At 46.1% G+C, this 13808-nt stretch overlaps 1 protein-coding gene across 3 annotated transcripts in view; it reads left to right on the top strand.

Annotated features, from left to right (window-relative positions):
• Positions 1 to 13808, top strand: part of LOC142884566 (roundabout homolog 1-like) — a 95377-nt gene that overhangs the window by 7375 nt on the left and 74194 nt on the right. The window contains exon 1 of one of the 3 annotated variants that reach the window (XM_076020291.1): positions 229 to 865. The exons of the other annotated variants lie outside the window; for them this stretch is intronic. Coding sequence (XP_075876406.1) covers positions 805 to 865 — 61 coding nt within the window. The 5' untranslated portion in view covers positions 229 to 804. Of the gene's footprint in view, positions 1 to 228; positions 866 to 13808 lie in introns of those variants that run through there. 3 annotated transcript variants of the gene reach the window in all.

Here is a 13808-nt window from a genome sequence, read left to right as displayed (position 1 = left end):
ATGGACACATTAAACAGAACTGGTGCAGCCATTTAAAAATGCAGAGTGTAGCAGAGACGCGCGCTTCACTCTTGGATGCTGCAGACAGCTCGGTTATTTTCGTTTAGGCATATTTCAAAAATAATAATAATAAAAAAAAGAAGAAAAAAAATAATCAAACGGTCTCTACTCGGTGCCAGTGCTGGTTTGGAGCCTCATGGCGTGAATGCATGCGGTTGTACGGTGCCTGACTCGCAGGAATCCCCTCCTTCTCAGCCACCAGCACCACCAACCCTCCGCCTCTGACTGGCTAGGAGAAGCAGAGCGAGGCTGCGCGCAGAGACGCACGGCGCCTCATCCAACCAGCGCCGCTACGACTCAACCGGGCTGAAAATTACGCGTCTAAGCCAATTTTAAAGTACGAACGCAACCGGGCGCGTCTCTCTTCTCCTCTCCGGATACACTTTATCCCGGCGGCAGGAAGCCCACCATTCCACCCCGTCCTCCCTTTAAAGTGGAACTATCGTCTCGACAAGTTGCCCCTGCATTTGAAAAGGGTGGAGTTGCACAAGGGAGGGAGGAAAGCCGAGGAGCGCCGAGGAGCCATGTCTCCTACTGATGCAAACTTTGATCCAAAGTAGGAGATTTTTCCCCCTGCCAGTCAGAGGATCAGCTCTGCGCCTTTCCAATTACGCGAGGAGTTCCTGAACTCTCCTGCACCCGGCCAACCTCGCATCGGTCCTGCAGTGAAGTAGTTGCGCTTTGGATGAAACGGGAGGGGGGGCGGGCAACGAGCATTCGGAGCGGATTTTAAGCTGCACTTGAATGATGCCTGCCTGTCTGACAGGGTTTTACTGTCTCCTGGCACTTCTGCGGATTTGTTCAGGTGAGTTTTACAACTACGATTTTGTACCATCGTGACTTTTACGCATCGAAATGGTAAGAAGAAGAGGAAGTAGTGATGGAGAAGTAATACAACATATGGATGCCAAAAGTTTGATCCAGGGACGCCCCACTCCCTGCGGGCATCAGGGCCACATGTCCTCTCACCGGGGCCAATCAGCGGGACCCCATCCCACGCTGCCTGGTCCCCAGCTGTGTGATGGAGCCATCCGTCCTATAACACGATTCGCTCCTCTCGCAAACTTGCTCTCATCACTCTGGCAGAAACGAGGCGCCACGGCGAGCGCAGCGGGGAGACAAAGGGAAGATAAAGTCAGGCTTACGCGAGAGCACGCTGTTTCGGTGTACGGGGGATAAGATCAGCTGCGCCTCGGCGCACGTGAGAAGAAGGGGAAGCAGCGGGGCGGTGGGATCGGGTTATCACCCGCTCGTCCCCGCGGTGGGGTTCGCAGGCGTTACACGGGTTGCAGGTTAATGAGGAGCAGAGGACGCCTCCCTTGGACACTCCCTTTGCATCAGTCAGAGCGAGGGTGGGGTGGGTGGGTGGGGTGCAACTGGTGCAGGGTGGGATGAGGAAAACTGCTCCATAGTGCCACTCGCTACTAAATGGGCTGGAATGACTGATTTAGGTCTTAGTTATTTTTTGGAAAGACATGTGGACTCCCCTGTGTTGTGCAGTTTGATATTGACTCAGGGAAACCTGACACTCACACCTGGAAGTGAGGCAAAGAGTGGAAAGCTTCACGCACAATTGTGTCTGGCCGGCCGTGGCTGCTGGGTCTCCGTCAGAGGGTCAAGGTTATGGTGGAGGCTACAGGGCATTTTCCACATGCACACAAAACCACCCTATTGCAGGTGTATTTAAATTGGGGAGGGGGACGGAGGGGGTGATACCTTGCCCAACAGGAACAGAAGAGCCCATGTGAGGGCCTTGAGTTGTTCTTGTGCAGAACTCTTTGACCGCAAGCTACGGTTAAACCACATGGACAAACCATGAGTCGACGAGTAATGGTCCCAGTTTCTGATTTAATCCACCCCTTGCTCCGTTTACTGTGTTCCTATACCAAACAAAATGTAATCAATCAGTCAGCTTTTATTTGTAAAGCGCAAAATCATGGCTAAAGGCTTCTCAAAGCGCTTTGTACAGTCAAGAGAGAGCCAACTGAAACCCTCCAGAGCAAGCAAGGAGTGACAGCGGGCAGGAAAATCTCCCCTGTAGGAAGAAACTTGGAAGAGATCCGGACTCCAGAGTGAGTCAGTAGCCTGGAATGCTGCCTCCATTTGGTGATGAGCCCATAGAAAACATTTGAGGGAGGTTAGGAAACAACTTGAATCACTACTGGACACAATTAGAGGACCAATCTGTTTCCTTGAATGTCAATGTAGCAACTTATCTACATTTTAGCATTAGCATTAATCTGGTTATAGATTAGGTGAGTCATGTAGTGTCTATATCATGCAGTTTGCATTTCATATAAGTGCTGCAAATTGCAAGCAGCCTGATAGTGCGGGGATTCTCTCTCTCTCTCTCTCTCTCTCTTTTTTTTTTTTTTACAGTTCCACTCATCCATGAGCTAATACCCCAAGTTGTGGTGAACTTTTGACAGATCCCACTGGTGTCAGCATATCCTCCTCTCTGACAGACATGTGTCATACAACAATATGTTTTCACCACTGCTGCTCTTGTACGTTTCTGGCAGTTAGTGATTTCCTTTACCACCGGAGTGCCTTTTTGACAGCACTAGAGGAAAATTTCCTTCCAAGTATGTTTTTTAATGCACTCCCGGGATTCTCAGTCCCACTTCAGAATTTGTTGATTTAGCATAATACTCAGTTACCATAACATTCTTCAAGATAAATATGTTGTGATAAGCAGTTTTTATTATTACTGCATAAACTCTCAACGGCAGAGGCAGGTATTAGCCGGTGGTTTTGCTCCCGTTCAGCTACCGAAGTGGCGCAGTCTGAACAAAATCCAGTTTTTCCTTCATTTCTCTTCAATGCCAGTCAGCATCCAAAAAAAGGATACATGCTATAGGCTGTTCCTGTCCAAATAGAGAGCATAGAAATGTAAATTAATTTCTGAACAGGCAAATTTGCTAACCTCAACGTCCAGAGGTTCAAGAATGTGCTTGGTTAAAAATATCCATCCATCCCTCCATCTTCTGCCACTTTATGTGGAGTCGGGTCAACAGTCGGGGCAACAGTTTCAGCAGAGATGCCCAGACCTCCCTGGCCCCAGTCACCTCCTCCAGCTCATCCGGTGGGACCCCAAGGCATTCCCAGGCCAGCTGAGAGACGTAGTCCCTCCAGTGTGTCCTGGGTCTTCCTTGGGGTCTCCTCCCGGTGGGACATGCTCTGAGCACCTCTCCAGGGAGGCGTCCAGGAGGCCTTCGAAACAGAGTCCCGAGCAACCTCAGCTGGCTCCTCTGGATGTGGAGGAGCAGCGACTCTACTCCAAGCTCCTCTAAGGAAACTGAGCTCCTCACCCTGTCCTCAGGGTGAGCTCCTCACCCTGTCCTCAGGGTGAGCTCCTCACTCTGTCCTCAGGGTGCCCACCCACCCTACAGAGGAAACTCATTTTGGCCGCTTGTATCCGCAATCTTGTTCTTTCGGTCATTACCGAAAGCTCATGACCATAGGTGAGGGTATGAACACAGATCGAGTGATAAATCGAGAGCTTCGCCTTTTGGCTTAGCTCCTTCTTCACCATGACATATCAGTACAGTGACCGCATCACTGCAGACGCCTCACCGATCCGCCTGTCGATCTTGCGCTCCATCCAGAGATACTTGAACTGCTCCACCTGAGGCAGGGTCTCTCCACAGACCCGGAGAGGGCAAGTCACCCTCAGACATATACTGTTGTATAATGATAAAGGATTTAAAAATACGTAATAACATGTTTTATTGATTGGAAATCAATAAAACTATATTTATTTATTTGATCGATATTTTCTTCACTGCTGTTATTTGTTTTAAAAGCATCTTGAATCTCATTTTGTCGTATTGCTTTATCTTTCATTTTAAGTAAAACGTTTTTGAGATTCAAGAAGGGGATTAAGTCTTCTCCTAAAGCAGCAGCAGCAGCAGCAGCAGCAGCAGCAGCAGCAGCAGTCTTTTGGAGTCTGCCTGTGTTTTTACCACATGCTTATTCAGGGATTTTAGCTGGGATACCCGCCAAGCTAGCATGCCTCCCCTCGAATGCGAGCCATGCTTTAACAGAGTCCAAGCAGACGACTTCCCCGTTTATTTCCAAAGCAACTCTTCCCTTGTATGCACTAATTCCTCTGTACAGTGCTTCTTACGTGGCCGAAATGATCCATCATTAAAACAAACACATCAGCAAGGAGCTTCGCTGTCGGCCAGTTTCATCCAACAGCCGCAACTCCCCCGTTGAGAGTTAAATCTCAGCATAATGAATCTGCCAGCGGTAATTGGATGATACATAATAATTTAAATGATAGCCATTAAAAGCATACGCGCGTGTCGAGACTTCTTTGTCCCTCGCATCCTGGCCATTTAAAATTATGCTCCCTGCACCGCCACCCCCCACCACCGAGACGGCCAGCAAACACACAGCCACAAAAAGGTCCATCCTGTTGGTCTCTGCAAGGACGATCGTGGCCTTGCAGCTGTAGCTTACGCACCGCACAAGATTTAATAACTCGGCTAATTACTTTTCCAATAAGTGACCAGGGTCCCCCGAGGCTTGTTTATGCTTTCGTGGACCCTCTCACACACGTGTTGTTGGGCAGGGGTGAGCGCAATAGGGAGCTCAGAGGGCCAGCAGAGCACGCTTTAATTTCATCAGCGCCCCATGTGGAACAGTTTTTTTTGCCTGCGACATGTGGCTGACCTGCCGGGAGCTCGCAGCGCAGAGCCGGTCAGAGTTCACGTGGGCGTCGAGCGCTGACTACCTCAGTGACTGATACTCATTGCCTTTACAAGAAGTTGACAGTTTTGAGCCAAAATGCCACCCGGTACTTGTTACAGAACGCCGGACTTTAAGTCATGATGGCTTGATTGGGGGAGGCCGGCCTGCTGCGCCGTCCCTTGCGCTAACAAGACTCCCCGTAGCCTTTTTGATGTGACAGTGATGAGCCGAGTCCCGCGGCTAATGAGGACTTCTTCGCCACGGATGATGGGGCTGACAGGATGTCTTTGTATTGGGTGGGTAGGTGGGGGGGCTTGGAAGGGTTTTCATTGTCTGCTGTAAACTCAGACGGATATCTCACAGTGGCTGAGGCAGGAATTTCTTTTTTTTTTAAATCACAAAATGTGGTCTGACGGGGCGAATCGCCATCCCAGCAATTAGGAATTCAAATTTATGCAAGTCAGGGCCGTATTTGTTCACCATATGGCTTCCTCCCAGATTCCTTTTTGGGTCCACAGAAACATTTTGTGCCACGGAATATGGCATCAGCTTGCAGTTGATGGTCACTGTACTTACTGCATTGGAGAGAGCAGGGATGTCACGTGTCCGTTTTGCTGTGGCAGTGATTTGAAGCAAAAGAGGCAAAAAGTGGATTATTTTTGTGGAAAAGCTGAACAGAAGGAAGTGGAAACTACTGCTGACGTACCCATCAGCTTTTGCAAGTGAAGATTCTCCAGTGAGATAGAAGTCTGACCCATGGAAGCAATTTACACATGAAAAACAATACGCAGGCACTGCGGGGCCATTACATATTTTGACATTTTTACACGCCGGTTTGCTAGACATGTTTCTGTTCATTGGAGTTAAATTATTTTAGGGTGCAGCAGGGTAAGGATAGCCTTGTTTAATGGGTCAATTTTATGGTCAAATTTGGTTGCGGTGCCACATAGCTAGCAAGACAGGTTGGCTCAGATCATTTGGTTTATTTGTTGGAAGAGGCCAGAATGTGTTTAATGGGCAGGTTCCCCATGCTTTATTAACAGACCTCGGAATCTGCTGATAGAATGTTTTGAAGAAAGGTGCACTTGCTCTTTTCTACTTCACACGCATGTGCGGCTCTCCTAAGAGCCTTGGATTTTTTTTTGGGTTCACCCATATACAAGTAAAATCTTGTGTCTGGTACTATTATATAGTAAGAATAGCTCATCCATTGAACTTCATGAGCCCTTATTTTGGTCTGAAGAAAAATAAATCAATTTCTGCCTGTCCTTGAGGATAATGCAACTATTTGGCTCTCTGTTATGGAGTATTATGACCAAATACATAAAAGACAACTTCCATGTTTCTTTAACGGGTGTTCATACCGGCTCCAAGAATAAGCTAGTTTTATCTTACAAGCTTGTTGGACTGTCTTCATTTTCACACGTACAATGATTTGCAAAGAACTGCACTCGGAGCCTTTGACCTGTAGGCAATATGTTTTTGTGATTGTTTTACAGAGTGCCACAGAGTGAGCCTTTGTAAAAAAAAAATAAGGTCAGAGCAAATGAGTGCTGTCTGAGAGCGGTTATTATTACCTGACAAACACACATGGGAATTGTGTTCACCAGGAAACGCTCTGGCAGAAGAACCAAGACTGTGCGTCTTCCGCAGTTCAAACCCCTGCAGATGCTGCCGTGCTTTTTTGGTTCCGACTGCATGTGCATAAATGCATACGTAATGGTGTTTGGCGCACAATGTGTGCTTTCGGATTTGTGTGCCGAAAGCTGTGATTCATGATTGCTTCCCCTTGTTTACTCGCTGCCTTTGCCGCCGTCCTGCGAGGCTGCGAGCGGTTGCCAACCGTAGGGGGAATTGGAAGCTACCGAGGTGTTTAACAAGTGCCTCTGGGTCCGGGGTTCACAGGTCACCGCATCCTCACACGGACGTGCTCAGAAATGCACATTGGCACATAGACACGTGCTATACTCGCGGCGCCTTATTTTGAGGAGGATCGATAGCCATCCGCCCCCCGACAAATGTTGTGGGCTCCTCGCCTGAAGGGTCCTCCTACACCCCCATATGTCCTCCTTTAACCTTTTCCTCTCATCTGCGCTAAAATGAACTGCAGAGTTCAGCCGCTTCAGCTGCAGTGTTCCTGCTGCTGTTTTCTGACACCCAACAACATCTCAGCTAAACCACATAAAAATAGTAAAATGTAGCTATTGAAAGGGTTGTTAGGGAATAGCATGTGATTGTTGAGTACATTGTCATGTATTTTGCATTCCATTCATAGCCAAAGTTTAGTACAGTTCCGTTCAGGTGGTTCAGGCATAACAAGTGTTTTGCTAGTGCAGTGCAGAGCATTAGCTCAGTCTTTCAAACGCTTAACAATCAAACGCAAACTATCTCACCCTGCCTTGTTATTGTACCCTGGTTTCTAACTGGATGTAAATGTAGGGTCGAGATGCGTTTTACAAATATGCATAGGGTGTAGCAAGCTAATTATACTATACATCATTTAGTGATCGCAGGCCGGCAGGGATTTGGCCATTAAGGTTAAATATGAAACGTAGATCAGGAGGCACATTAAATGGAGAAATGAATATGATTTCCTACATCTAATGTTGTTTCATAAAGCTGAAATCATTGTAACAGATGCAAAAGCGTAAGTAAATTAAAGGAACTCAGGCAGTAACCAATTACCCCCCCCCCCCCCCCTCCCAAAACAAAAAGAAGCTCTAAACAATATTCCCACCTGATCCCACCCTCGTGAGACTAAACCACTATGTATAGAGGGAAACCAGAATAGAAAGTTGAGCTCTGATCTCAGAAACATAATAAATACTTAAAAGCACAAATAAAGATTTAATTATAATCAGTGCTCACTGTAAAAAAAACAAAACAAAAAAAACGTGCATTAATGAACGTTTTCTCATATGAAATTAATATTGCTTCCTCCCCTTTCGTTACCCAACAATGTGAGGTCATGCAGAAGAAAACAACGAAACCCGCCCCCTCTTCTTCAGCACTGAAGAAGGGGAAGCACTGAAGTAATTAACATTACCTTCAGGGGAAATAACGTCAAGCAAAAATGGTAAGAAACGATTTGGAGGGCGGTACACACTGCATAAACAAAATACAAGGACCTAATTAGGATTTTTTTTGTGTCATTTAATGCCGGTTGAGTCAAAAGGGTCAAGCTAATTGGGTTCCACCCCTTTGTCCAACAAGGCACAAGCGGCCTGACTGAATGCGGCTCAGTATATTGGCAGCAGAGTCATGCAGAAGGATTTTTCAGTCCTTCCTCCCGAGAACAGCTGCTGTCCGATCTTACACTGTTACAAATGTAATTGCACAAACAAAAGCCTGTGGTGCTCTTAGCTGCTTTGTACAGATGTTTATGTTTAGACAGCATGGTGGTGTAGTGTTTAACGCTGTGGCCTCTATGCAAGGAGGTCCAGATTCGAGTGCCGGGCTGGCTGGCTGCCCAGGACCTTTCTGTGTGCACTTTACATGTTCTCCCCATGTTTGCATGGGTTTCCTCCCACCATCATCAAAAACATGTCAGATACTTTGGTCGAGTTGGCCCAAAGTGGTGGTGTGCTCAGTTCTAGCAGCTAAGGGCTAAATTTTTGCTTGCACATAGCGTATGAAGACAGTAAGGCTGCTTTACCTTATTTATGGCTTTGTGTTCTGTGTTAGATAACGATAGTAAACACTGGCAGCTGAGTTCTTGGTGTAAGCTAGCTAAATAGTGCGATAAACATAGGTTCGTTTAGCGTAGTTTAGTGAACGTACAAGCCTGCTGTAAAGTTGTCAAATGCCTGTATTGAGATGAGCGAGGGCTTCTCTTCATTTATGTTATATTTTTTGCAAACACCCATATTTTGAGTGTAGCTTTCAACGTGCACACTGCAGACCTTCCTGTCTACTTCTCTCTGACTTTTTCCCCCCAAGGAATTTCACAGTATTTTCTTCAGAATGCAACTAAATAACTCATGGAGTTGGGAACTCCCCGCACCACAACGGCAACACAACCGGCACAAACAGCTACAAAGCAACAATAATCGATGGGGGCGGGACTTAAAGGTCAGTTTTCAACAAAGCTCTTCGTATTGATCGGCAGGCAGGCAGCTCTACGTAGGCAAGCGTACTGGCTCTATCCTCAGGATTTGTCTTATTTTATTTTTACTTTGCCCCTTGTTTTCTGTTCTGTTCTGATCAGTGTCTGGCCAAGTGTGCACAGTAGACTTTAACCAGTTGTGCTTTAGAGTCTCTTGTCACACACTTATGTGTGAAGAAACTTCTCATGCACTGTAATAAAGTCAATGCCAGATCATCTTTTTTTTTCCTTCAGGCAAACTGTGCACATTACAAAGGGTACTTTCCCAAGTTAGTGACAACACACAAACTGGCGATTGTTCTCTTCCAAGTGTACCTTGTTAGGTTTTTATGCCATTTCATAACATGTCAAAGGTTGTTGGTGGTTGGCAGAGAGTTTTTGCTGGAGACTGTAAACAAAGGGAGACATATGCAGTTTTCTGTCAATCTATAGAGTTTTTAAAAAGAAAAAAAAAAATATATATATATGTACATGAATGGTGTCAGGCGGTTCCACAGGAGTGCAGGATAAAAAACAATAGCAATAAAAAGTGACTATATGACCCTTTAAACAACAGCAACCAAACATACGGTCAAAAATAGCATCAGTCGTTTGTGACAGCCTGCTTTTCACATTTTTGTCGTGTTAGTTTTGGTCCTCTCAGATGTTGCCACTGTGGCTCACAGACGACTCTTCCCTCGCCTGCACTGCAACTCCCAAGTGTGCTGCTGGCAGCTCTCGTCACACGCTGCAGCGGTTTCTCCCGGTGTGCCTTTGCTATTCTTCAAAAGTCTGGATTCCGAGAGCAACCGGGAGACTTCATATTTCCAGAGGACGACCTTAAAGGTCGCAGTAATAGCGTGACCTAGGAGGCGCTTCTGAAGATTACCTAGGCGGGAGTCATCTCCACTCCAGTCGGCCGGCTAATAATCAATGGGATCCATATGCTCCCCGTGACTTGGGTTATTGAATCGATGAGCCGGTCAGTGGGAGCCACTGATGCTTTCAGCTCAATTGGGTGTTAAAGTAACGAATCAATACTCGAGGCATTCCAAAAAAAAAAAAAAAACCAAAAACATTCTGTGTTTGATTTCATTCAGACAGAATATATTTGCAATTCCAACAGTCAAATTTATTCCGGCTTCAAACACATGTAGCTCCTCCTGAGGATGAGCATGAGGATGAGGAGGAGGAAGGCTAATCCGAGCGTACCAAGCCCTCAGGACTGACCTTGTTATTGAGGACCTACCTAATGTTCCTTCATTAGATGGAGGCCGCCGTCGGAATGCAGTTTCCCAAAGCATCTTGGGTATTCTGACAAGCAGTCTCATTAGCTGGTGCAGCAGCCGACGGTGCATGCTTGTACCCAGCTGGAATTGCATGACGCTGCGCCCCAGTACGGATGAAGATTTCCAAGGAGATAATTGGCCGTAACAAATACTTGTCATGCATGTGTTTAAACCCTTTCTTTTCTTCTTTTCTCATTTTAAGAATTGCAGTTGCAGGTTTTAACCTGTTGGTCAGACACTGGAAACAAATTGGAGGCTCTTTGGCGTATTTCACGTGATGAATCAATGGCTTGCTGGGAAAAAACAACAAACAGCAGGTTCCAGCTCATGGAACACATCATTAGTTGAAGGCCCGTGTTTGAATAACAATGGAGAGGTTGTGGATTCTGATTTTTGAATTGGAAGCGTTATTCTATGCTTCACATTGATTTTTGTTGGCATTTTCTACCTGCTATTGAGAAATTAAATCTTTACAAATGCTTTTGTGATTAAAATGCATAAATTATTCAATAGGCGCGGGATCGAGGCCGCCCAATTCTTATGTTCTCTCCCTCATGCTGGGCTGGCTGGCAGAGTAGCCACGGGCCCCTTATTTTCTGGAGTCCGTATAGCTTGAGGTTACGCTGTCAAATGGCAGTCGTGTTTGAAGAAGGAGTTAAAAAGAAAAAAAAAAGAACAGAAAGCGCCTCGGGGTGATAACGTCGAGACGTGAGGAGTGAGTGCGGCGGAGGGAAAGTGTCAAGGTGCTCCGATGGCGTTTGGAAGCTCGGTGACATCTGCAGCCTTTGAAGGCTCCGTTACGAAACGCGGTAATTAGCTGCCGTTCGCGTCGTTGGAACGTGGAGATAAAAGAGAAAAAAGACATCAGAAAGTCATTAATCTCGCATCCATTTTGTCCCGCCGCCTGTGATTTTCAATACGAATCGGGGGAACGCACTTTACTTCCAATCAGCCGCTTTTTGCTGCGCCGCTCCAAACGGGACACGAGAGATTGGTATCAGGTGTGGAGCGCAGCCAGATTTTAAAAGCACCCTTGTCACAAACAGTGTAGTTTGGCAGGAGGAACTCCCACAAATTGTTGCTTCAAGCCCCACTCCCCCTACACGAATCATTAGAATTGCATTGAAGTGTCAAGAAAACCTTTAAATCGGCAGATTATCGCAGTGTTTGTCAAGATTTCTTTGAGACGCCGAGTGTTGTCCTACCAAGGGTGATTTATCGCAACATGCCAAATGAAATGAACAACATCTACTTGTTGAGAATAGTAAATGCAAAATCAGATAGATTTTTTTTTTGGACTCTCATTTTTAAAAGCCAACTGAGCAAACCCTGGGAAGCCAGGTTTTAACGGCACACGCTTTCCAACATCCCAACCCAGAGGGCAGCGCCAATGGTTGTGATCAACAGCAATGGCAAACATAATGCGTTTAGCCAAACAAAAAGCTGTTCACACAGATAAATCAGCCACCAACCGCTGGATGAGCGCTTTGATTGCTCTCAGAATCAGTTGGTGGAGCTCGTGGACGAGCTAGCTTTTAATTTTGATGCGAGGAATGGTTTGAGGTATGTTTTTAATTAGCGGTGTAGACATGTTCTCAGAAACCTTTTTTCAGCAATTAACTCTCTGACTGAGGATTGGTTACAGTATTCTGCTTGTTTATCTTGTACCCATTTTCAGATTTTAATTTATTAATCATCTGGGACTTCAGGGGAGCATCCTCTGCGTTATTAATTATCCCAAAAAAATTCTATCTACAGGAGCAGCATATTTAGCCCTCTGTTTGCAGCCTCCAGCAAAGACACTTTAGCTTCCTGCTAATACTGACACTTTGTTGGACCTTGTTTGTAAGGTTGTGAAAACACTTGGCTGGGGCTGTTGTTTCTAAACTGGGAGAGGCTTCCACGCCCTTTGCAACATCACACGGGTTTGATGTCGAGAAGTGCAAATTTAACTTTATGAAAAATGGACAAGCAAAACAAGTGAGAAAGATTGACTTTCTCATCTCTGGTGTGTCCTAGAGATGTATGTTGTTCATCGTAATGTTTTTTTTTCTTTCTCAAGCAAAGTGAGTGAAGGAAAACTGACCAGCAGCAGTTTAATTCCCCAGTGGAGTTAACAGACAAAGACAGGTACGCTCGGAGGTAAAAAAAAAAAAGAAGAAGAAATAAATAAAAAAGTAGCAATACGACAAGGACATTATCTTGTCCCAGATGCTGGTTTTCATCCCAACTGAACTCTGACTTCCTGTCTACTCCCACTGCAGTGCTTCACTGCCACTCAGACTCCTGCCCCCCGCAGGTGCTCTTGATAGAAGAGTGCGTGGAAAAGCACAGACGCGCTGCAATGTAAGCTTTGCCCCCGTGCACAGCAATTACTGAGCTGTGCTGCTATCAAGTTATCTTACGGTGATATGAAAATGTGCCCACTGGTCTCCCATCGCACGCTGCAGCCCGATGAAGAAAGACTGGCAAATAGCTACCAAAGGCCTTTGATCATTTGGTTTCTTTTATGCAAGTTGAGGCAGATCTCATATTGAACGTGATGATGGTGTTTTTTTCACTGTTTTCTCTCTCCCACTGCTAAGGTAACAAGCTAGCAGCCGTAGCAGCAGGCATTAGTGGCAGCTGTGATTTCCATTTGGTTTCTGTGCTCGTCTAATTTGTCAGCCACGCGCCGTTGACTGAAAAAATGAATAAAAATAAAACAAAAAAACAACGGCAGCTGCTGCTACCTTCAAATCTGCCACCAACCAGACAATTCAGTGACTGGCACTTGAACATTGTGTTCCAATGACTGGTGCAACGGAACAAGGAGTGTGCACATTGTTACATTTCCAAAGTGCTGTGTTTGTAAAAATCCAATAGTTTACCCATTTTCCAATGTTTTTTTTTCTTTTGGCAGGGGGTGGTAGATAATCCACTTTCCTGGGTCTAATAACATTTAATCCCGCTAGAATGAGATCGTCGGCACATTTCCCACAGTGTCACCCTGACGTGTTGTCGACACAGTTCCAGTCACACCTCCCATCACGCTGTAATAATCTTTTACTGAATACCTTCTGTTATTTATGCCCTCTAGGGTTATAAGGCAGGTGCTGCGATCACTCTGTCTGTCGTCTCCAAATGTTTTCTGTCTTTGTTCCTGCACCAGTGACGGAACCGCAGCGGCTCTTCGGAAAACCGACCTGCGCTCATTTTGTTCGGAGGGATGCGTGTCAGGGTGTGGTGGCACGCACGTCAATGGTGAAACAGGAATTTGCAGACTTTTTTTTTTTGTACTGCACTGTGGATAAGCGTGACAGTGAAATCCCCGCCCCCCACCTCCACAGTTGGACCGCACTTTCACATCTGTGCCGCCGCTACCAGGGGCACAATTAAAGGCCAAAATGAATGTAGGTCACACCGGCTCGTGAGGCGCAGAGACAGAGAGTCGGTGCCTTATTAATGTACTCATTCACTGTGGGCCAAAGTTTTAGCACATCCGAAGGGTAGATCCTTTAACCAGTGTCTTTGTACTAAATGCTTGGGATGCAACCGTAACATTGATGTTACCTCGTCTTGGCAACACAGGAAATGTTTGGCTGTGGACGTCAATCGAATGTTGCATGGTTTTTATGCAAACTTTTGAATGGGCAGCGAGCATCAGGGACACTCCTTGACAGTCAGTCCTCCTTGAC

The sequence above is a fragment of the Nelusetta ayraudi genome, unplaced genomic scaffold, assembly GCF_046127955.1.
Source record: "Nelusetta ayraudi isolate G7.1 ecotype Tasmania unplaced genomic scaffold, CSIRO-AGI_Nayr_v1 ptg000011l, whole genome shotgun sequence".
In the NCBI taxonomy this organism is placed as follows: domain Eukaryota; kingdom Metazoa; phylum Chordata; class Actinopteri; order Tetraodontiformes; family Monacanthidae; genus Nelusetta; species Nelusetta ayraudi.
This window is presented reverse-complemented; position numbering and strand designations above follow the sequence as displayed.